This window comes from Danio aesculapii, chromosome 12 (genome assembly GCF_903798145.1).
Source record: "Danio aesculapii chromosome 12, fDanAes4.1, whole genome shotgun sequence".
Classification (NCBI taxonomy): domain Eukaryota; kingdom Metazoa; phylum Chordata; class Actinopteri; order Cypriniformes; family Danionidae; genus Danio; species Danio aesculapii.
The window spans coordinates 24,903,122-24,928,717 of record NC_079446.1 but is presented as its reverse complement, the minus strand read 5'-3'; the positions used below and the strand labels follow the sequence as shown (position 1 = coordinate 24,928,717).

Sequence of the window (25,596 nt, the reverse complement as noted above, 5' to 3'; positions counted from 1 at the left end):
CTGATCCTGACAGTGCAGCCAAAGGAAATGTAGGATTCTGATTCATCTTAGCTACACGTTGTTATAATGTATTAACAACTTGTTAGTAACCACAATTATTATCTTTCCATCATTGACAAGATATCTCATCAATTTACAGAGAACACTTTCTTGCCATTGACACATTTTTGCTAGGTTTTGATGGTAAAGTTTAGATAGGATACACAGCCGGCTGGAAAGGTAATATGCACATCAATATAGGAGCATTTTTATGACATTGTATAACAATAATTAATATGTTTACAATACTGTGATGGTTGGGTTAAGGGTTGGGGTGGGGGTAGACATTAAAAAATACAATTTATTGGGTAATTTAATAGATTACATAAATAATACTCGGTACAAACAGGGATGGGCAGTATTTATGATACATGTATTTCAAATACGTATTTTAAATACAAAATTGTATTTTGTAATTTGTTTTTTATGGGGTTTATGAAAATGGGTATTTTAAAATACTGTAAAATACTTTGTAAGAAGTACATGATGACAGTATAAAGATGCGGCAGATTGGTGCTTTCTCAGTTATTTGCCTAGGCTTGAGATCAGAACAGAAAACTGATTTATATTGAAGACATTGTTCAATGCTTGGAGAAGGGATGGATATTATGCATCACATATAAAGAAAGTAACAGATAAACAGCAAGGGTAAATTTGGGAGGAGGTCAAAATCAGACAGGAAAATAGGACAAACAATATAAAAAAGTCACACAGTGGCGATACCTACAGAAATAAATTGTCTGTTTTAAATGCCAGCTGATCTGCAGGTGCTTTTTATAGTTAATTACAAACTTTGACATAGTTAATTAGTACACAACAAAAATATTAAATAATATTCCAGTCTACTGATCAAAAACTCCCAAATTGTTTGAGATCTCGTGATTGTACATTGAGTATTGAAGATTTCAATTGCAAAAATGTGGAAAAATTTGAGTTTTAAGAGATGGTGGCAATTTTCACAATCAAGAGATTTAGTACTATTTTCCAACTCATTATCTGTATTACATGGTTTTTACAGTGATTAAAGGGATAATCTTCAAGACAGAACTTTCTGTATGAAATTTGTACAAAATCTATACTAAAATCAAAGAGAAACAAGTTTTATGAATAAAACTTAATTTTTTTTATTCTTACAGTAGAGGTGATGAGGTGCAGAGAAGCTGAATTAAACTTGCTTAGAGAAACGCTTTTGTTATCAATTATTGTTTACTTCACTAAATTGATCTAATAGGCCTATTAATATAAAGTTTGCGAAAAAAAAAGGTCATGCTCCCTTATGAAAGTATTTTGTAGTATTTTCAAAATACAGTATTTTATTTTGATACTTGTTGCGACTGCTGTATTTTGTAGTTTATTTTGATACACGTAAAACTGAGGTACTTGTTATTTTATTTTAAAATACATTTTAATGTATTTTGCCCATCCCTGGGTACAACTACTGTTTTTCCGTTATTGTGATGGTTGGGTTTAGGGTTGGTTCTATCCGCTATCATCCCGTAAAGGTATTTTACCATATTTTTCCTGTTTTTTCAACCTTTCCATGAAGGATGGCAATAAATATTAAAGAGCCAATCGTCCCTATACGCAACCCATACCACCAAACCACCAGGGGACGCTCCCTGCTCTTAAATGTGTATCTGTTCTGCTCTTTCATTCTATTTAGGCATGAAAAGACTTTGAAATAAATATAAAAACGAAAGGATTCCCTTCCTTTCCATTACACGTGTCGTCGGCCCTCCTATGCAATCCTCAAAACAAGATTTTCAAATGATAAATTTCCGCTGTTTCCCAAACAGATTCTGTACATGCGATTTGAATCCGAGCGAAAGTGAACACTCTGGGTTTTGGGTGCATGTTGGAACATACATATACACATAATATTAATATTAATAATAACAACATCTAAACAGGTCGATCTTGGTAGGTTTTCATTTAAACTCAACCAATTTTGTCTTAAATGATCATAAACAGTTAGGAAAGCAAACGAATGCCTTTATTATGTGGGCATTTTTAAAGTGACAGTTATTTAAATGGGATCCCTTATTTTCACATCCCAATATTGACAGGAGTGCCTGAATAAGTTATGAGAATGTAAGAAAATCCTGTATGAGAATGGGTCTCCTGGGTGTAAAATATAAGACAATCAGGTATAGCGTAGATCAGATTGCATGTAAACATTTCTTTGACTTATAGTACCTGCATTATCAGAGCTTGCCAAAGTGAAAGGATCTGCCCCCATCAATCTGGAGGCAGTTTTGTGTGTGCATTGTATACTATATAAAAATTAACTTATTAAAAAAAAATTTTTTTTTAAATGATATCGGATGGTTAGTTTTATATATTTGACCATTATTTCAATAAAATGGTTTTTGTTTGTTTAAAAGCAGATGCTGCACTTTCTTATGTGTAATGTGGTCCTATACTCCTTGAAGTAAATTTTCTGAGGGTGAAAAATTTACAACAGGAAACAGGATAATCTGGTTGTGCTCTAGGTTTATGCACATCGAGCCCTGATTAACAATTTACAAGTGTCCAGCAGTTGGCGTTGCAAAACCAAGATTATGCAGCACTGAGCGATTACACGCAGTTTGAGCATGTATTTGAAAACGTAAATTTCTGTAGTGCATTTATTTATTCTTGAAGTACATTTGGCGATTTCAGTCATCATTCAGTATGGTTGATCATTGGTTGTGTCTTCTTTGACACTTTTAATGGTCATTGCTTCCATGCTGTCTTGAGCTCATTCTATCTGATGTGATTTTTTTTATGTGCGATTTGATTAGATGGGAATCACTGGACGGATCGCAAATCATACAAGAAAAAAATAAACATACAAAAGTAGTGACTGCAGCTTAAATGAAAGTAATGCAGTAAAAGAAGCAATACAGCTCTAAAATTTTACTGACATAAAAGTTAAATACATATTTTAAAGAGCCCCTATTATGCAGTATAAAAGGTCATATTTTGGTTTTGGGGGTGTCCAAAAACAGGATAACACACTTTAATTGTGTGATAACACAAAAAACACTTTCATTCTCTTATAATATGCATTTATTTTTACCTAATTATCCCTTCTTTGCGTGAAGCTAATCTGCGCTGATTGGTCCGATGACTAAGTCTATTGTGATTGGTCAACTGAGTTCAGCGCGCGACGTAGAGAACAACCCACCACGGTTATGAAGTAGCCAGAGTACAGAGTATATGTGTGAGCACAACGCAGGAATGTATTAAAGCAATGCAGTTAAACACCAGCCTATCCTCTATTCTTAACCTCAACTCCAAGTAATAATACTCTTCACCATAACTTTTCAATCCAGATGGATGGAGCAACCATCACTGCATCCAAAATGGTAAAAAGCCTTGGAGTTACGATTGATGACCAACTGAACTTCTCTGACCACATTTCTAGAACTGCCCGATCTTGCAGATTCGCACTCTACAACATCAGAAAGGTCCGACCCTTCCTATCTGAACATACAGCTCAACTCATTGTTCAAGCTCTTGTCCTCTCCAAACTGGACTATTGCAACTCTCTGCTAGCCGGGCTACCAGCTAGTTCTATCAAACCTCTTCAGCTGCTTCAGAACGCAGCAGCACGAGTGGTCTTTGATGAACCCAAAAGAGCACATGTCACTCCGCTACTCACCCGTTTGCACTGGCTTCCAGTTGCTGCCCGCATCAAATTCAAAGCTCTGATGTTTGCTTACAAAGTGACCTCTAGCTGTGCTCCTTCGTATCTGCTCTCACTTCTGCAGATATATGTGCCCTCCAGAAACTTGCGTTCTGTGAATGAACGTCGCCTCGTTGTTCCATCCCAAAGAGGGAAGAAATCACTTTCCCGAACTCTCACATTCAATCTGCCCAGTTGGTGGAATGAACTCCCTAACTACATCAGAACAGCCGAGTCACTTGCTGTCTTCAAGAAACGACTAAAAACGCAACTGTTTAGTCTCCACTTTTCCTCCTAATCTGCAATTGCCTCTCTGGCTATACCACTAACTGAGCCCTCTTTCTCTCTCTCTCTCTCTCTCTAAAAAAAAAAAAAAAAAAAAAAAAAAAAAAAAAAAAAATTTTCTACTAATGTTTTGCTTCTTAGACTTTTACACGCCTGAAACTTGTCTATAGCGCTTGTTCACTGCTGCTCTTATAGTTGTGTAAATTGCTTCCTTGTCCTCATTTGTAAGTCGCTTTGGATAAAAGCGTCTGCTAAATGACTAAATGTAAATGTAAATGTAAATGTAATAATGACACACATTCAGTATTAATCCACACAGAGGCAAAAGCAGTATTTTGAAAATCGACCACGTAATGTCTGTGTAGGAACAGTTGAAGGTGGTCATAGCAATGACAAAAGGCAAGGAATCAAGCACAGAAGTGCATTTAAATTGGTAAAGGGAGAAGCATGCTTCGCATTTTCAGCGTGTTTTTGGATGCTATATGTGACTAGCCCATAGAGATTTAACCTAAAAGATACAGTACAAGCACTGATCTATAATAGGTAAGTGATTACAAGCCGCTTGAAGCGATAACAAGTTACAACAAACAATTAAGTACACATTTTGCAAACTACAGAAAATGAGGCAACCATATTAATCACGCTTACAGCTTGTGTAGGAAGGAGAAACACTTACAGGATCTATAGGAAGAAGAAACTGGTCCAAATAAACCATGTAACAGTTACTGACGAAGTCCCATTCATTCACACGAGGCGTCAGCGTCAACACTTCCTATTCAATTTTAAATGGCTGATGTCAAGTGTTGCCGAACTGAATTGTGGATCCGTCGGCACCACTTCAGTGGCGTTGCTCACTGTACAAGTTGGACATTTTTAAGCGCCAACGGATGCGTCAGCCAATCAGATTGCTTTATGCAAATACTCCAGTTCAGACTGAAGCTGCGGTCACATTGGGCTTTTGCTCCCATAGACTTCCATTCATACGCACGTGAATGCGTCAGACCGGAAACGCAAGGTCATGCGTCAAGTTTCGCATGTCGCTGCGGTGCAAAGTTCAAGCTTGGTGAACTCTACCCTGCGAAATCGCATCACTTGACTGCGTGAGACCAATCGAGGATCAAAACAGGACCTCCCTGGACAGAAATTTAAAACATGGAGCAATCGCTGGCTTTTTTAAATGTCTAATCATCTTGTTTAATCCTGCCCCTTTTCGCTATACGACAGAATTTCGCACACACAAAGCCCAGTGTGACCGTAGCTTGATTCTGGACTAAATTTATTTGCTGACGCTGCTATGAAGATTGCGTCAGCCCCAACTTCAGACACGCCCTCCATCAAGTGTTGTCGCTGAGGCCCCATGTGTATCGGGCATAATAGTCTTTGTTGATGCTTCCTTTAGCAAATGGTTGGCAAATCCCGCTTTGCAGCATAGGTTATTTCATCAGTTTTTATTGTATATATTAGGGCTGCACGATTAATTGAAAAAACATCACGATCTCGATTCGACCCTACACACGATCTTAATTCAGCTTTTCTACGATTCAACCAATTATATTTTCAAGGTCAGAAAAGAAGAGTAAAGGCGGACGCACAAGTCTTCACAGGACTATGAACACCTTCAAATGGCGTTAAAAGTGTCATACTGTATTTATAAGGTATAATTCACCCAGAAATGTCATTTCTGTCTTCATGTAATGATGTATTTGCAGCCGCGAAATCACACGTGAGCTGACCACGAGCTACCGAGAACGCCAATGACGGCTACTTTAGTGAACAGAACCTGCATAGACTGTAAATAACAAGTAATAAAGTTGTAAATAATGTTCAGTTTGTTGCAGAGCGATCGTTTGAGAGCCACGCTGAAAGAATGATTTGCATGTGTGTGTGTTTTATCACAGTGACGGCAGCCATGAGCCGCACTAGGATGTGAAAATGAAACTGGCCACACATCATTTAAATGATCATAACGCATTTTACGGTTATGATTACGACAAGCATTTAAAATGTTTTTTTTTTTCTTTCATAGCTAACAGATAGTGTTGTGCATGAAAATAAATGTTTTACAGTGTCAGTATAGCTACTCTAGCTTATTTAATGTTGATTATATTGCAAAAAGAAATCTGATAATGACAAATGTCTGATTTTACCAGTGAAAACAAATGGTCTAAAAATGCTGTCAGTGACAAATGACACGTCTCAAACATAATAATTCAATTTAATAATTATGAATAGTTGTATTCTGATGTCATCATTTTACTGTGAATTAACAAACAGGACATATTAAAAGTCTGTTCAAGTCCACCATAATGACTGTACAAAATTTAGCATTTTAGGCAACAGTAGATCTACACATAGGCCCAATATTTTTATTGTTGTTTTACCATATTGTCACAATTATAAGGTTCTATCTGACATTTTTTGTCAAAATTAAGTTATTGACATATTCTTATTAAATGACAACTTATTGTTTACATTTTAAGACTTAAAAAAAAAACTGTTGCACACATACTGTTTGCTATATGGATTGCAAAAACTTTGAAGCTCAATATCTCAAAATCATTCAGAACGCAGATAGAACCTTGTAATTCTAAGGTGAAGATATGTTTGAGAATTACCAATAATAATAGCCTACTTATATTAACCTTTATTTCATATTTAAAGAATCGTGAGAAAGACTCGTGATCTTGATTTTAAGCAAAAAAAAAAAAAAAAATGTGATTCACATTTTAGCCAGAATCGTGCAGCCCTAGTATTTACAGTATGTTGTGAAAATGAACTTTAACACTTTCTTCCCCATAGCCACATATCTGGTCATCTCTCAGTGATAGTAATCTTTGCATCATGACCAATCCCATGATCCTCCTGCACTTAGCTAGTATTTGAAAAGAAGGGCTTGTTCACGTTTTACCGGAATCTGCACTTCATATTTGGCAATGTGTCATATCGACATCGATACGAGCAGGCAAAAGATCCAAACACAAAATGAATCATTCATTCGACTCTATCAACTCTTTCGTTTAAGAATCAATCATTTCAAACGGGGTCCACTTTCGGATTTAAACTTCAGCTGGATGTTTTCATTCACTTAGAGCTGTGTTACACACTGCATGGAAGGTAATTTTTAAAAAACATACTAGGAGCTCTTTAAAAGTACAATTTCTGAGAAAAACTCAAGTAATTTCAGTATTTGTAATCTGTTACTTTACACCATTGTTTAATACAAGAACCAATTCATTAAGTCATTTGTTTGGGAGGAGGAGTATACTCATAGCTCTGTTTCTGATTTACTAAACAGAACATGTTCGTATGAATCATTTGCTTAGTAACTGAACTTCATTTGCCTGTGCTGTTGATTTGACAGCAGTTTTGCGAACCCTTTACTGACAACATGTACTAAATGTGTCAAACTGCAAAAGAATACCCATGCCAGAAACATTAACACAATTTTAAACTGGAACCGATAATTTAATGTGTGATTACCTGCTGCGCAATCGTATAACTTTTCATTTTTAAATGAGCAGAGCAACTTCTTAATTAATATTACAATGAAGTTTCAACACAAATCCCAGTGGACAGACAATGTTGTTTCAATTCAATCGTTTTGTCATTCTGACAAGATGAAGTGTTTGCCATACTTCGAGTATCTCTTTGGGATAGCAGAAAACCTGCTTAAAATAAATAAATAAAATAAAAACACATGATATTTGACCAACTCCAAAAGCATTTAAAATGTACCATCTGCTGCCTGGAATCTTGTTTGTTGTCTAACTCTTTCATGTACGGTCCCCGGAGACTGGGAACTATTTTCAGGCAACTTTAAACAACATGAATTGAGAGGAGCAGACAAAGCTCCCATGACAGCCGATAAGCACAAGCCTCTTTCAGCAAACATAAATCAGAAGGATATCTCAGATGACTCCCAGAGCTTTCAAATACTGCTAACCTAATCATAAGTCAAGATAAAAGCCTCCTGTGATAAAGCATTAAAATATCAACTCAACTCACAGCATCCACTAACAGTCACTGCTGTAGGTTTTTCATATTAAAAAAGGGAGGAAAAAAACTGCAGATGTCAACACTGCCAGAGCAAAGCAAAGAATAAGCAAGAAATTAGTCTGCGATGAAGATTTCAGACAGGATTTACATAAACAGTCAAGCAGGGGAACTGCACAACGGCACAGAAGTACATAAAAAACTGGAAAAACACCATACCAAAGGTTAAAAGTCCATGTACATTTTCTTCACTTGTTTTCTAGTTTTAAACGGAATAAAGGAAACATAGAAAACAGATGTTTTTTTGGTTTTTCTTTTGCTCACTAGTAAAAAATAAAATAAAATAAATAAATAAATATAAATAAAATATAAATATAAATATAAATAAATAAATAAAAACAAAAAAAAAATAAAAAGATTTTGGCTCAATTTTCGTTTTTTGGTTTAGGTTAAGAAAACGCATAAACGACTTTAAAATTAGACTATTTGAAATTGTAAATTCTTTTAGTGTGTGTCTATTTTTTTTAATAAAAAGACATAACGAATAATTCTAGTAATGGTGAAAATGCCTACTTAATTTTATAGTTCTGGTCACAGTGTTTTAATAATGTTAATTTAAAAGGATTAACAAAATAAACTAAATAAGTAAATTAGTCAAGGAAACTGGTGTTGAGCAATAAAAATGTGTCATCTATCAGTTTCAGAAAACAATTTTAAGGCAACCAACTTTATAACATTTTTTGGTTTACAAAACTTAAAGTTCAATTAGCTGTACATTTGTATGCATGTTTAATAAATTTGCGTTAAACAAACTTATTTAAACTTTCAATTTTATGTTTGGTTGACTAGAACTATGGAGTTCTCATAATGTCTAAATGTAAGCTTACAAAAACATGATAGTTCTTCAGCAGTTATGTGAAATGTTTTCTGACAGAGAATAAAACAAAGAGGCAAATTATGCTAAACGTACTAATAGGTTGTATATGCAATTAAATTCTAGATTTTCTAATATTCCTTTCAGCCTATTACCAAAATTGCTAGATTGTTGCATTTTGTCTATCCTGTAAATGTCTGATATTTGTCTTGGCCGGCAATCCTGATTTGAGACATTTTAACCCAATCATGTTGTGTTAAGTTGTTTATGTTAGGTTAACTTCATTTTGAATTGTTGATGTTTGTCAACCCTCCTCAGAGTAACCCTCCTCAGAGTAAATGCAAAATATCTACAGCTCTGTCCAAAGGTGCTTTGTTATTCCTGACGTGTGTCAAAGACTTGTTGCTGGAATTCAGTAACCTACACTGGTAGCTAGAGTGTTTATTAAAACATAAAAGACCATAGAGGAAAACGTACTGCCATAATTCAAAGTTTTACAGAAATCTCTAATGTAAATCTACGTTAAGCTAGCTCAGCTAAGTTAACTGTACCTTCTGTCAGCCCCTTATAACTCCGATCCTTCGCCCTCAGAAAAACGCTTTCGTCCGCTGCCATTGAAACGCGATAGACAGTGATAAAAAGGTTTAAACTGGTTATGGACTTTCGTTGCCCTGTTTGGTCACGAAATAAGGGCGTTCTGTGCACTAAAACTGACTAAATCATTGGTTCCTGCTTGTGAATCGATGCGTTTGGTGATGTATTAGCGATGTCTGGGAATGTGCGGACTCCAGAGAGCTCAACAGAGTCAGAGAACGACCGTCTGACAAGAAAACAGAATAAAGATCGGCTATCTGAAGCTCATCTTCAAATATTTTCGGATTTGCAAAATGAAGGACAACGACAGTAATAACAAAATGAACAGTAGGCTACTGATTATGATGCTTCTTAATGTACCAATATATAAACAGAAGAGTTAAACAACACAAACAACTTAGAAACTTCAAAGTTCAGGACACAAAAGGTGTAGGCCTATTCACTAAATTACATTATAATAGATTATAATAGCATTTATAAATTGATATTATTATTATTTGATGATGATGATGATGATGGTGATAATAATAATAATAATAATAATAATAATAATAATAATAATAATAATAAAATATTGACCTATTAATAATAATATTATGTAATTAAATAATTATAAGAATATTTAATAATTTTGCAATACTAGTGAGGCTCATATCTCATTTCCAAATATACTAGCTACTTCTAATACGTATAGGCTGAAAATTGAAAATATCAAAATAATTTAGCTAATATGTTATTTATTATTATATTAGAATTGAACAACAACAGTAATAACAATATACAATAAGCTAGCAAAAAAAAAGTCTACTTTGCTAATCTCTGCTATCATAAGGTGTTACAAATCTGATTTACTTTATTATACTAAATATTGTTTGGCATATCATTCTTTTGTTGTAAAACTGGATATTAAAAAAAAGAAAAAGAAAAGAAAAACTAACAAAAAATACAAAAAATAAAATACCAGCAACAGGAGATTAAAATGTTGTAAAGTTGATTAAAACAAAATCATATTGATTAAAACAAAAATAATATATTGGGATGCGTTTTCTTTAAACGGCACTGTAACATTTCACATTATCTGGTATCATCAAGCTCCTTGTTGACTGAACGAGTCAGCACAGTCATGCCCAGTGGAGACTCGCAAAGGGGTTGCGTTGCGCAAAATAAACCACAAATCATGAGCTTTGTGTTTTCTGGTGACGCGTGGTTAAGTTACGCGCGATGGACTTGAGATCCAAACGAGCTGTTGCTATTAAATTAAAGATGAGGTATAGGGTAACCTATTTGTTTTCAAGTTGCATGGAGCATCTTAAATCAGTCTGCAACTTTTCACGGCGATTCTTTACTACAAGAGCACTTCTTCTTGTCCAATAGCCCTCCCATGTCTCCTCCTTCCCTTTACGCACTGTCTCTCCCACTCTCCGCGCGCGCGCTCCACAGTTCTGCCTCTGCTCTCCTGTCATCATCACAAACAAAGACAGCCTTCAGGGTAGTTGCGCAGTGGTTTCAGAGGTCCACAAAGTACTTGACAATCAGCAGAACAATTGGGATTGAGATCAACAGCGGCCGGAGTGGACTTCTCAAACATCTGCGGTTTTAATTCACCTCTTTGAAAATGCAAACCTCCCCGGATGGCTTTGTTCAGTCGTGTGGATTTATGCCCTGCTATCAGTGGTAGTACCAAGTCAATTCTCAGTCTCGTTTTGTCATTTAAGGGAAGCCTCCAGGAGACTACAGGATGAAATGGACAGTCTTGCTGTTAGAATACTTCTTGGTCAAAGTTCTGGTGCTGTTGTACAGCGCGGACGGGGAAGCGCAGCAGCTCGAGGGCTTTATAATGCTCTCTGGGTCCAATGGGTCCCGGGATGAGGAGAGCGTTTCTGAACCTCCACACACCGAGGACAAATGTCGGGGTTACTATGATGTCATGGGACAGTGGGACCCGCCGTTCGTTTGCCAAACAGGCAATTATTTATACTGTTGCGGCACTTGTGGCTTCCGATTTTGCTGCGCTTATAAAAACTCTCGTTTGGATCAGAGCACTTGTAAAAATTACGACACACCTGTGTGGTTAACAGGACAGCCACCGTATAAGAAAACATTAGATCCGAGACACGATCCGACCAAGGATAAAACAAACTTGATTGTGTACATAATATGTGGAGTAGTGGCAATCATGGCACTGGTTGGGATATTTACCAAACTTGGACTAGAAAAGGCTCACAGACCTCACAGGGAGAGCATGTCTCGGTAAGCAGCTGAAATATTGCTTTGACAAAGTTCCCATTCTCTATTTGAATTTAAATAAAATGCTTCAGCAACAGTGTGATTTGGTGGTGTAGGCGACTTACAGAACAGTATAATCTATTGTAAGCATGTTTGCTAAACGCATGCAGTTGAGGTCTAGACTCAAGTTAAAATAACACTCGTAAAAATCAAGGTGTCTTGAAGAATCAGTGATGTCATAGAACAAGCTTCTTTGTTCCCAAATGAACATTTTAGGAAAAAGGTATTTAAATAATATTTTTTTCCATAGTGTGAGGAACATATTTATAATCTAAATAGCAAATTTTGACTGTAAAGAACCTTTACGGGAATGAAAAGGTCTCTCTGAAAGGTTTTTAATAGAATGGTTGATGACAACAGAGACACTTTTTTAAGAATGAAAAAAAATCAAATAGAAATAAGTTAGAAACACACAAAGATGTCATTTCATTGCCATTGTTTCTGTTTTTGAATGCAAGAATGCCCCAGTATAAGTGGCTGAGAGGGCTGCTTCACGCATGATGCTTTTAAAAACAAGCAGACAACTGAATGGAGCACATCACATGTGCTTCAAAATGCATTTTGATTGTAAATATTTCAGTTTGCGACTTAATTTAGATACAATAAAGCAAAGAGAAACATGCAAAGCACTTTTGGTATGAAACACTGAAAAAAAGTGTGTAAAAGTGCTATATCTCGGATTCATGTACAGTATGATTGAAACAAAACTTTAGGTAAGGTACTCAACATTGAGTTAAAATCTCTCTAAACCAATATATCTTTAATTTGTTGGGGCAGCTTGCTTGGTTAACATATGTTTGACCTTTCGCCATGTTTTGTGCATGAGTCTTGGGTTTTAAATTAACCTTTTCAAATTAGATGTTAAAATTTTAAAAAGAATTGTGTATCATTTCATAGTTCATTTTTTCTGTTTCTGAATGCTTCAGTGTAACTGTTTGGGGTTGTGTGTAGACATGATGCATTCAAAAAGAACTTACATACTTTCTTTAAATAGTTTTATTTGTGGACTTAATATAGATATAATAATGCATGAGGAGTATAAAGTTGGAAGAGCGGGTAAGCTCTCAATGCATGGGATGTATAAAACCCTGTGAAAAAATTGATTTATTTTGTAGTTTTTGTGAATTTGCTCTACCTAACTGCTTGGTCAAAATGTCAAATTATTTAACATATTTATACATATTTAGCTCAATAGTTGGGTTTGTGCATATCTGATGCAAACTTGGGTTGATATAACCCAGCAATATTTAGCAGTGTGGCATTATAGACTAAAATTTGTTTACTCCATCTCAGGGTAAAAAAAAAATGAACAGACAAAGAATTTCACCTTCTGTAGCCAGAAGCGCTGCTTGTCATGATTTGTTTTTTCACTGTTGCTCCTATCCTACCCATGCATATTCATGCATAATTAGAGCAAAAACAATCCCTTGAATCTTCATTACAGTTTCTAAATTCATGCATTTGTGTTACGCAAGCTCTCGTTTAGAGGGCTTTCTTGAATCACTGATCTCAAGAGATCCACATGAAAACACGGTTAAGTTGCACATGTAAACCAAGAGAGCTGTACAAAATGTTACATGGCATTGCATAACGTCCGGTTGTCAGTTTTTACCCTTTGGTTACTCAACTTAGATGGTGGAGGTGTAAATCTCTGATATAGTGGGTCAAAACCTCTGATGAGAGCCGCGTTGCCCACAGTGGGCAGGTTTGCTGAAAGAGCGGCTCACAGAAAAACCTGCTCTCTTTGAATCAGCACTACGGACAGCGGCAGCTAAATAGATGTCAGTTTGCTGACTCTGTATCACTCTATGCTTTTCAGCTGGGCTCTGATATCTAAATAAAGGCTGGTTACACAATACAACTAAGCTAACGAATTGCTTGTTCTTCAACAGAGCTGTTGCGAGCGTCATGCAAGGAGCCCGTCAGGGTCAACACGAGGAGGCCATCGGAATGCACACACAGCGTTATGACACTGTGCAGGCCAGAGCAAACAACATGCGTAAGTTGACTGTAGCCTACTTGCTCTCTTTTCCCACAAGCTCAGCATAAACTGTGCGCTACATTTTTATGAAACAGCCTAAAAGCTTGGTTTGTCCTGGCTGGAGTGCCCAATATACCATACCCTCTATGCAAACAATGCACGTGTACTGAATTACATATGTAGTTATAAATGATACATACAGTAAAACATATTAAATATTTAGTTTTGCTGGTGGTGCAAAACTTTGTTCTGTGCCACTTTTGAATTCTTAGCATACAATATGTACTGTAGATATAGGTTGTTGAGATGACAATGCATTTTCACGTTCACACATGACAAAAATGAAGATAATTAGTGCTGTTGTTATTTTAAATGGAGTAAATGGTTAACCATTTCTTTGTCTTTCTTGGATCTCTTGGTATAAAAACTGCTGAGTTTTTATATGGTGTGATTGTCTCAAGCGTAGTTCAATGAAATAAAGCTCTTATAAATGAAAAAAGAAAATTGTAAAAACATTAAAGGTCCACTACAATATCATATTTTAAACTTTAGTTTACTTGTAATGTAGCTGTGTGAACATAAACAACATCTCTGAATGTAATATGCTCAAAGTTCAATACAAAGGCAGACATTGGCTTCACAGCAAGAAGGTCGCTGGTTCAAGCTTCGGCTGGGTCAGTTGGCATTTCTGTGTGGAGTTTGGATGTTCTCTCCGCGTTCGCGTGGGTTTCCTTCAGGTGCTGCGGTTTTCCCCACAAGTCCAAAGACATGCGCTAAAGGTGAATTGGGTAAGCTAAAATTGTCCGTAGTGTATGTGTGTGAATGAGTGTAAGGGTGTTTCCCAGTGATGGGTTGCAGCTGGAAGGGCATTGGCTGCGTAAAAAACATATGCTGGATAAGTTGGCGGTTCATTCCGCTGTGGCGACCCCAGAATAATAAAGGGACTAAGCCGAAAAGAAAATGAATGAAATTAGTGAAAATTTATCAACTACATGCATAGTGTCTGGCGTTAACGATATGTTGTAGCAAGGATGTAAACAATGATGTAAACAATGGGAAAATCAGTTTGGCATCGTTAACAATTTAGTTACAAATTCATATTTATCAGTCAAACCCCTATAAACAGCCACAATCTTCAGCAGCGTGTGCAGTGTCTCTTTATGTGTGTCTCTCTATGCGGCTGCTTTCTGTGTGTTCTACATCTCAAATAACCAACTGGCCAAAGATATGTGAGCGTTTCATATTACTTACACATGCTTATTCCGAATATATGTGAATGACACTTGTCAGATTTTATTTTAGGTAGCGGGTGTGAGCTGTGTGTTCTTAATTTCTGGCTGATTTAGGCAGCTAACGCTGCTAACAGCTGCTCTCACTGGACTGTTTACACAGCGCAAAAGTGCATGCTTATAGGGGAGTGACTTGGAGCCAATCTGCGCATCAAAGCACATTATGTTAGCGGACCGATCAGAGTCTCTTGAGGGCGGGCATTTCAGAGGAAATAGGAAACATGACAGTAGTTTTCATGTTTGCTGAGTGGCTGTGATAAAAGTGAGATATATGGGAAAATAATGTGATTTTCTACAAGTGAAGCATGAGCACACATTGCTTTGCATCTTATAAACACAACCAAGTCTTAAAAATACACTCTGGACCACCCCTTAAATAAATAGATCAGGCCTAATTTTACAAGTCACTATTTTATTAAACAACTTTTTTTTTTTGTTGAATTTTTCATTTGTTATCCTTTGGTGTGACACCACTATTTATTGAAAATGTCTAACAACAAAATACAATTTTATATCTATAAACTAAAATAGCACTATATAAAGATAATTGCGTGGCTGTAAGGACATCTGCTGCATAAAACCAATGCCAGTAATTGATGGTTCATTCTGCTGTGGCAACCCCTCATAAATCAGGGACTAAGCCAAAGACTATAGAATACACAAGACATGTCACTCATATAGTTTTGAATAGGAAAAAGTGTCAGTATGGCAAATAAAGCCCCGCCTACTAGTACAGGAGCCAATCATCAATCTCTATAGACTGACGATTTTCTAGGGGAGAAGCTCAGACGACTTGGGCTTGTACGACAGTTTTGCGGTGATCAAACACACTGGAATCTCAGTAAATATTTACTTCACAGACATGAGAAATATATCCAAATAAAGCTTGAAGGCCCTGCTTTTAAATGAACCAAATATTCTTGAAAACAAAAGTTGTTTTGTTTTGTAATCTGTATGAAACATACGCAAGGTACAGTCTGTCCTGTCAAACGTACATGACAGAAACTAGTCAAACTCCCATAAACTTGTAAACAAAGAGTCACTGTCATTTCTGGAGGATATTCGCCAATCGCCATCAAGTCCAAGTTGTGAATTACTTCAGAAGAGCAGCACGATCAAACATTATCCAGAGGATGATAATGGGTAGAACTGCCGTAGATGAGGTTGGTGTTGTGATCTCGTTCTTTTCAAGTGTGCATGCGCATTAGCCTGCGCAACCTGAACATTTTTTGATTTTGTTTGATTAGAACATTTAGAAACGAAACTTATGAGACAGTTGTTGTTTAATTTTATTGGCGAATTCCAAATATGTAATGTAATCATGAGCTTGGCAAACAGTTTCCCAAATCTGACAGAATACCCGAAAGGCGTTTGAAAGATGGCTGCCGAGTGAAATGACTTGCCTTAAAGGGACTTTGACTAAGCTGAAGCAAATTGAGTAAGTTAAGATAAGTGTCCAACAATGAAAATAAATCACTCTTACATTAGTAGTATATCATTAAGAGTTGTTTTTCTTTATTTTAGCTATGTTACATCATAGGAAATTTTTACGGTACACTGTAGAAAATACCTTTCAATGAACAGTTTTTGTATTTTGTGATTCACAAGTGTTTTTTGCTACTGTGAATTGCAATTATGGGACCTTGATCTCCGTGCTGTCATTTTTTTATGTTGAAAATTCAAAAGTACAGTTTAACAAAGTGACTATTATTGACATTTTAGAAATAATAAAATGTATAAGAAATGATATAGAGAGAGAAATAAGTCTGTAAAATAACAGAAAATGTACTGGCAGTTAATTACAAGGTTTTTGTAGCATAATATACAACACCAACCCAGACAATATTCATTCATTCACTAATTTTCTTTTCGACTTAGTCCCTATATTAATCTGGGGTCGCCACAGTGGAAAGAACCACCAACTTATCCAGCATATGTTTTATGCAGCGGATGCGCTTTCAGCTGCAAATCATCGCTGGGAAACACCCATACATTTTCATTCACACACATACACTACGGACAATTTAGCCTACCCAATTCACCTGTGCCACATTTTTGCACTTGTGGGGGAAACCAGAGCACCCGGAGGAAACCCACGCAAACATGGGAGAACATGCAAACTCCACACAGAAACGTCAGACAATATATCACTTTAAACTATTAAAAATGTTAATAAAAGTCACTTTTTCAAACTTCTCAAGGATAAAAGCTGTTGGAAGAAAGTCCAAGGTTCCATAAGTTAAAAGTTCCATGCAGTTAAAAAGCATGAATAAATGTGGAAAGATAAAAAAATAAAAACATGAATGGGTGTCACGGTGGCTCAGTGGTTAGCACTATCACCTCACAGAAAGTAGGTTGCTGGTTCGAGTCCCGGTTGGACCAGTTGGCATTTTTGTGTGGAGTTTGCATGTTCTCCCTGTGTTCGCGTGGGTTTCCTCCAGGTGCGGTACAGGTGAATTGGATGAACTAAATTGGCCATAGTATGTGTGTGTGTGAATGATTGGGTTAAGATGAATGTATGGGTGTTTCCCAGTACTGGGTTACAGCAGAAAGGGCATCCACTGCGTAAAACATATGCTGGATAAGTTGGCGGTTCATTCCGCTGTGGCGATCCCTGTTAAATAAGACACTGAGCCATAGAAAACATGAAAAAAAAGAAAAACATGAATGAGAAAATATGGAAAACTGCTAATTTACAGATATGTTTTACAGTGTACAGTTCAGTCATATGTAAATAACTGAAAGAATAAATAAAGTTAGAGACTCCTTTTATTTTCTCAAACATCAGACTTCAAACTACACAAATATACAGACACAAATTTTTACTGCTTATTTGTCACTACACATATATGTATATAAGAGAAAGCAGATGCTGAAAGCACAATGCTGTTGTGAAAGAAGCCTATTTCTGGTCACTGCCGTGGGCTGTTGCTGCAGTTGTGTGTTTGCTATTGTTCAACACCAGGATCAAACCACATGAAATGAATGTCTGTCATATATGTTTAAATTCTCATTTGTTGCGATTCTGATTACGTCAACTCCCTAAATATATCAGTGTTGAAATCCAGTGAGAATATCAAAGCCCTCCTAAGAGGGATTCATTTTGGTCGCCACTGAGGATGTGCGCGAGTAGATGGAGAAATTTCTCTTTCATCTAATTGCGAAGATAATGCCACTCTTCCTTTACTGCCATGCGTATTGTAGACGTCGCTAGTTTTTGAAGCTGAGATGATTTTAATGCAATTTTCTTCATAAAGAACAAAGGCTGAGCAATAATATATAGACGTTTCTTAGAACTTTTTTCTAAGCGCAATAGAATTGTGGGTTTCGAGCTTTTAACAGTAGCACAGTTCTTACCAAATTGAACTCTTTTTATGGTTGCATAAAGAATCGAGCTTTGCTATATAGAAGCTGAAAGGTCTTTTTGGAGTTTTTACTAAATAGAACCATTTTTAGGCTTTGAAAGAGCCTTTTCATATGAGTCTGAAGCATTTTTGCTTTATTTTTGTATGTATCTACCTGCTTTGCACCTGCACTGTAGCCTCTGAAATGGTTTTAAATATGAATAACCCTCAACTTTCATAGAAGCTTTGCATTGCACTGATGGTTCTGTATAGTTGATCATGGTTTTCTAGATTATTGGTTTTTGCATTAGGAAAAATGTGGTTCTGAATGATTTTGATAAGATGGTTCAAAAAAAGTTCTTCCATGGCATCCATGCAGAATGGCTTTTCTGTAACCTTTATCATTTCGAGTGTAGTGTTTTGTTTTTAGTTTTGGCGTTTTGCATAATATAGGCTAACTATTTTTATGATGTGAAAAATTTTTTTATATGATTTATTTGATTTATTTATTTAATTTATCCACCTGTTCTGCACCTGTATTCTCTGTATTCTCAAAAGGTCTTAAATAAGAAATGATTTAGAAAAAAAACAAATGGATACACTTTATTTTAGGGTGTCCTTGTTACAGTGCAGTTATAATATTAAAGAGATAGTTCACACAAAACCGAAAATTCTGTCATCATACACACTCTTCACTGTTCAAAACATCTCTGTTTAACTTAAAAAGAATGCTGGAAACCCATGACCTCCATAGTATTTAATTACTTATTTCTACAATTAATGTCAATCAATGGTTACAGGTTTTCAGCTTTCTTCAAAATATCTTCCTTAGTGTTCGACAGAATAAAGAAACCCGTTAAGGTTTGGAACCACTTGAGGATGAGTAAATAGTGAATAATTTTACATTTTTGGGTGATCTATCCTTTGGTTACCGACTACTATTAATTAACAACATATACTTAAGTAAAATGTGATGTATTTTTTTCTATGCCAAGTTTTTTCGCTGGTAAATTTCAGTTTTAAATTTCAAGTTTAAAGTAAATTTCATGTATGCTATTACAGTAAGTAAAATTTGCTTAACTAAGTTAACAACATTGAGTCATTTTTATCTTTGAAACCATTTGAAGTTTGCTTTCAAATACTTCATTTATTCATTTTCTTTTATTAATCTGGGGTCGCCACAGCAGAATGAACCGCCAACTTATCCAGCACGTTTTCACGTGCTTATGATTGCTTGCAGCCGGCCCCACATTATTCAATTTATGATTCACCAATCAGACGATTGCTAAGCCACTATAAATACCCTAAGTTCCATATAACAGCCATCTTCGTTTTGAAGAATCCCCCCTTCCACCCCTACTCCTCCTCCTTTCCTAGATGAGTGGCATGATGGCCCAGTGGTTAGCACTGTTGCCTCACAGCAAGAACGTCACTGGTTCTAGTCTTTACCAAGCCAGCCGATGTTTCTGTGTGGAGTTTATACATTCTCCCCATGCTCACGTAGGTTTCCCCCGGTTTCCTCCCACCGTCAAAAACATGCAACTTAAGTTAATTGACTAATCCAAATCGGCACCATAGACATGCTCCTAGTAAATAGCTATTTCTTAAAGTGCAATCACTATCTGTTCATTACAGCAGGGGAGTTCTCGAGATCTACCTGAGCTCAAACTCCCCTCTCGCCTTGCAAACGGGAAGCTCAGGGTTCTCTCCCAGGACAGCATGCCAAACAAGCTTTGTAATCAATCATCAGCTAAGTGTGAACTCTTGAAATACACTACGGGCAATTCAGCATACCCAACTGTACCACATGTCTTTGGACTTGTGGGGGAAACTGGAACACCCGCATGAAACCCACGCGAATGCAGGGAGAACATGCAAACTGCACACAGAAATGCCAACTGACCTAGCCAAGGCTCGAACCAGTGACCTTTTGACATGGAGTGTTATCCTGCTGGATATAGCCATCAGAAGATATGTACATTGTGGTCATAAAGAGATGGACATGGTCAGCAGCAATAATCAACAACAATACTGTGGCATTGAAACGATGCCCTATTGGTACTAACGGACCCAAATTGTGCCAAGAAAATATCTCCCACACCATTACACCACCACCACCAGCCTGAACCGTTGATACAAGGCAGGATGGATCCATACTTTCATGTTGTTGATGCGAAATTCTGACCCTACCATCCAAATGTCGCAGCAGAAATCAAGACTCATCAGACCAGGCAACGTTTTTCCAATCTTTTATTGTCCAATTTTGGTGAGCCTGTGCTTATTGTAGCCTCTTGTCTACTCTTGTACTGTAGACAGGAGTGACACCTGGTGTGGTCTTCTGCTGCTATAGCCCTTCTGCCACAAGGTTGGACATGTTGTGCATTCAGAGATGCTCTTCTGCATACCTCGGTTGTAATGAGTGGTTATTTAAGTTACTGTTGCCGTTCTATCAGCTGGAACAAATCTGACCATTCTCCTCTGACCTCTGGCATCAGCAAGGGATTTGCACCCACAGAACTGCCGCTCAGTGGATATTTTCTCTTTTTCAGACCATTCTCTGTAAGCCCTAGAGATGGTTGTATCTGAAAATTTCTAAAATATTATAGTTCCTAAAATATTTAAACCAGCCTGTCTGGAACCAACAACCATGCCACGTTCAAAGTCACTTAAATCACCTTTCTTCCCCATTCTGATGCTCAGTTTGAACAGCAGTAGATCGTCTTGACCATGTCTACATGCCTAAAAGCATTGAGTTGCTGCCATGTGATTGGCTGATTAGAAATTTGCATTAATGATGTGTGTGTGTGTGTGTGTGTGTGTGCGTGCGTGCGTGTGTGTGTGTGATACTTTTTTACAACACAGCAGAGGTAATGAGGCAACTACTGTAACTACTGTAACAGTAACAACTAGCTTTAAAAAAAAAATCATTCTTATAAATCTGTTGTTTTGAGCAGAAAATGTTACCCAGATGTCATAAAACAGCAAGTAACTACACCCAACAACACAATCCAGGATAAAACATAAACACAAATGGAAAAAAGTAACAATAAATGCAAAACACCACAATGAATGATACATTAGAGTCATCAAATTAAAAAAGCTAAGCTGGTTTTACATAATTTCATTTTTTATTATTTAGAACAGTCATTTGTAAACACAACAAACAATGAAAATATTAATTCATTCTACAAGCTTGAATTGAGTACTAATATAAAACTAGTTTCTCTTTTTTTTTTTTTGTTTTTTGTACATATATAGAAAGAAAGTCCCATTAAGCAGGAACAAGTTGATTTGCACATTTTACACTGAAATCACTAATATATGAGGACTGTCAGAAGAACTATCAGAGAAAGAACATTCAAAGAGTTTGGCTCACCTCGTCTTCAAAGATCATGATCATAATTCTCGCTGTACTGCCTTTAAATCCATAAACCTGAGTGTAATTATGCGGACTGCTTTTAACCTCTGACCTCAGCGATTTAATATATGCTCCTCCGGGTTATTCTGTATGAGCTAATGATTTGACCTGAATTCAAAAGAACAGACACAGCAGCACTTATAGCCACCATACAGAGGATCTCCTCAACCTAGGTTTTCAGAATTGAGTGGCAGAACATAAGATTGTAATTAAAACAGAAAGATTTGTTTAAAGCTTAAAGATACATTAAAGATGTGATTATTTTAATTATGAATCTGAATGCAGATAAGAATAAAGCCTTATACTGATAAAAGTTTCCATCTTTTGATGTTGAATGAAGGCCAGCAGAAGTTTATCTAATCTTGCTTTTAGCGTGACTATGAGGTTTCTTTCAACATGAGATGATGACAAAAGACGTGTGTATGATAAATGTGGCAATTATTAGCCTGTGTAAAGCTTAGTCAGATTCAGGGTCATCGCTAGACCACTATATTACTGATACATCCTTATGTGTCTGTGGGATGGACATTTACCAACCTAAAAATCAATTTCTGTGATAATATTTCAGAACGCAAGTCATGTGTTTTCTATCAACTGTTTAGTGAAGGTTTTTTATTTTTTATTTATCCACCTTCTTTGCACCTGCGCTCTTGCCTCTCAGGTTTTGAATATGAAGAAATTATAGCTTACATGCAATCTTTCCACTGCCTTAAGTGTTCTTTATAGTGGAAAAAGGTTCTTTACATTATTAAAATGTTCTTTGCATTAAGAAAAACATGTTTCTTTTAGGAACACCTGACTGAGAGGAAACAACATCAGCTTTAGATTGCAGTTTTCCTTACAGTATTTGTTTATTTTTAAGATTTAAGGGCATACAAGATGGAAACGTTATATCTTGTTGTAGGTTTACTTATTCTCATTTGCAGTGCAGATAGATTACTTAATAATTTTAGCCTGTAAATGAATTTGTATCCAGTATTATAATAGTAATAGATTACTCATTATATGGTGTAACTTGACTACCTTTGGATTACTTTTAGATTACTTCAGCTTGTTTCAATGAGATAAATGTAATTAGAACAGATTAACCAAATTATTCATTATAAGCATCGTCGAATATTTGTTGTTTACTTTTCATTAGTACCTTTAAAAATACAATCAATCAACACAAACTGACTTGACTGACATTGGTTAACGTTTTGTCGTTAATTCTTTGATTCCTCTTAATGTATGTTTGACAAAAAGCAAGCATTTTTATGGGTGTCCCTCAAGTTTATCCAATTCCTAGTGAGTTTATTAACAATTAACAACACAATATAAAACATTTTTTTCATTAAAATATCTAAAAAACTATTAGAATATTGTTATTTATTTTGACTTTTTATATTATATATTATATAATATATGTTATATATTTTGTCATATATTTTGACTTTGACTTTTATACTTACTATGCCAAATGTTTAAAAAAAAAAAGTTCAAATCCTGAAAAATAAGCAGTTTAACTAGTGCCAGAGACCCAATACAGCTTCAATTTTTAGGTTTGATTTGATAGAAAACACACAAAAAAACCCACAATTTAATTTGTTGTATGTTGTATTTTGTGGCACCGAGCAGCAATATAACAGACTCCTAAAATGTGTTTATTATGATAAAAAGAGGAACCAGAAGTGGTGGATTGTGGCATAATAAAAGCTCTTCTGTTTTGTGCTGTGCACGCTTGTCTCTCTTAAGCAATTGCTTCAGTGCTCTCGTTTCACTTTAACATCTTTCAGCCTTACTCTGCTTCATACTACCATGACAATACATTTTGAATAGATTAGCTTATTTGTGATCACGATTGCAGGAATCCTGTATAATGCAATGGAGACAAAAACTTTAGTAATTTGACACTCGGATGCAAATGCATCAACTGCATCTAGTATAAAAGCCTTTTGAAGGTTTACACACAGCTTTCACTGTTAGACTAATAATAATAATAATTCCTTACATTTATATAGCGCTTTTCTAGACACTCAAATCGCTTTACACAATTGGGGGGGGGGGGGGGGGGGGGGGGGCTGGGTCTCCAGTGTGCAGCATCCACTTGATGATACGACGATAGCCATATTGCACCAGACCCCACACCACACACCAGCTGATTGGTGGAGAGGAGACAGAGTAATGAAGCCAAGTATGATATGGGGATGGTTAGGAGGCCATGATGGACAGAGGTCAGTGGGCAAATTTGCCCAGGATGCTGGGCTTAAATGCCAAAAAAGTGATTAGATTATATTGCATTTTAAAATGTACTCAGATCCTACCCAGCTCTGTTCGTTTAAACTTTCAGTAAAATAATTTTTCTGCCATTCTTATCTGTTCATACTCCTCCTCTGTGAAGCCGACAATCCAGATGCTCACCCACCGTGTGCTGAATGATCCCATCAAAGAGGTCTAGTTACCTCACTGAAAGTGCAGAATTACTAGACCCTTTTTCTGCAATGATGCTGGATTCGGGAAGACACAGTACTGTGCTCCATTACCATCACAGCTTGGCATTACGAGAGTACCCATGGCTTAAAGAAGAAAGAGGAGGAAATAACTATTGAATACAGAATGCTGGTAATTCTTTTTTTTTTTTTTCGCCATGAAATAATCAAGACTTAAGCCCAGTGTGATTTCCATCATTGTACAGTACAGGATGTTAAATTCAGCATGTCAGTGACCTGAATTGAAGAACAAAAGCATTTCCTCCCACAGTGCACCGAGCAACTGAACCTTGCAGATGAAGTGGAGCTTTTTCAGTGCCACAGCTCAAACTAATTACCTTAATGGGGTTTCCCAAAAGAAACAGCAGAAATCTATTATGTTGTATTTATTCTGAGCTGTGCCCCAACGCAAACATCCGAAACGAAGGGCTGCTTACAAATATGCAGGTGCAGAAGATACATCTGTTTGTTCTGTATATGGACCTTACCTTTTCTGTACAAAACTCATCTGCTTGTTAAGACTGAATTCATGCATCACGGTTTTTCGGTCCAGATGCTCAATCTGATATGAAAAGTGAACAATATATGCTAATAGTATATGCTTACAATGTGCTGTAATTCTATTGAAAATCTTGATTATAATATTTAAATCCATGCCTAATCTCAGATGGTCACATTTCTTATTTATAAACCGTTAAAATATTGGTGTTTGGGCTGCACATTGTAAGAATTATATCAAATAAGTCAAATTGTTTTGTTGTTTTAACTTATTTTAATCAGATTTCACCTAAATTCCAGAGATTGGACATTGTAAAAATGGCTGTGATTAAAAAAAATATATATTTAACTATAAAAAACTTTAAAAATGCTATATAAACATGTAAATATTAAAGGGCACCTATGGTGAAAAATTTACTTTTCAAGCTGTTTGGACAGACATATGTGCATGTATGGTGTATAGACCGTCATATTGGGGTGAAATAAACACACCCAGTCCTTTATTTCCAATTTAACAACATAAAAACGGTAGACCAATTGGAGCGGTTTTCATACCGACTACAACTTTATGTAGGAGTGCGGTCCCCCCGCCCACCGAAATGATTGATAGCTGTGCGTAATAACATGTCCCGGTAGCCACGTGTATAACCATATCAACAAGACCAGACGTGCACAAATCAACCGGGAATAAAAGGTCTGTTCAGTTTGCTAGGATCATCAATCATCAACAAATGTGATCAAGAGTGAGGTTTACATGTTAAAATGTTTTAAAACAGTCCACGTGTGTAATGAAGTACAGCGATTTACTTCAGCTTTACTTCATCAGCACAGCCGCGTGTCAGAACAATTATAAAGGA

At 36.3% G+C, this 25,596-nt stretch overlaps 2 protein-coding genes across 2 annotated transcripts in view; one reads left to right on the top strand and one right to left on the bottom strand.

The window, feature by feature from the left end:
• Window positions 1-9,607, bottom strand: part of cpped1 (calcineurin-like phosphoesterase domain containing 1) — a 57,676-nt gene extending 48,069 nt beyond the window's left edge. Inside the window, exon 1 of the mRNA XM_056470003.1 lies at window positions 9,413-9,607. Coding sequence (XP_056325978.1) covers window positions 9,413-9,476 — 64 coding nt within the window. The 5' untranslated portion in view covers window positions 9,477-9,607. The remainder of the gene's footprint in view (window positions 1-9,412) is intronic.
• Window positions 9,608-10,911: 1,304 nt separating this feature from the next.
• Window positions 10,912-25,596, top strand: part of shisa9a (shisa family member 9a) — a 117,351-nt gene continuing 102,666 nt past the window's right edge. The window contains exons 1-2 of the mRNA XM_056468861.1: window positions 10,912-11,705; window positions 13,634-13,740. Coding sequence (XP_056324836.1) covers window positions 11,194-11,705; window positions 13,634-13,740 — 619 coding nt within the window. The 5' untranslated portion in view covers window positions 10,912-11,193. The remainder of the gene's footprint in view (window positions 11,706-13,633; window positions 13,741-25,596) is intronic.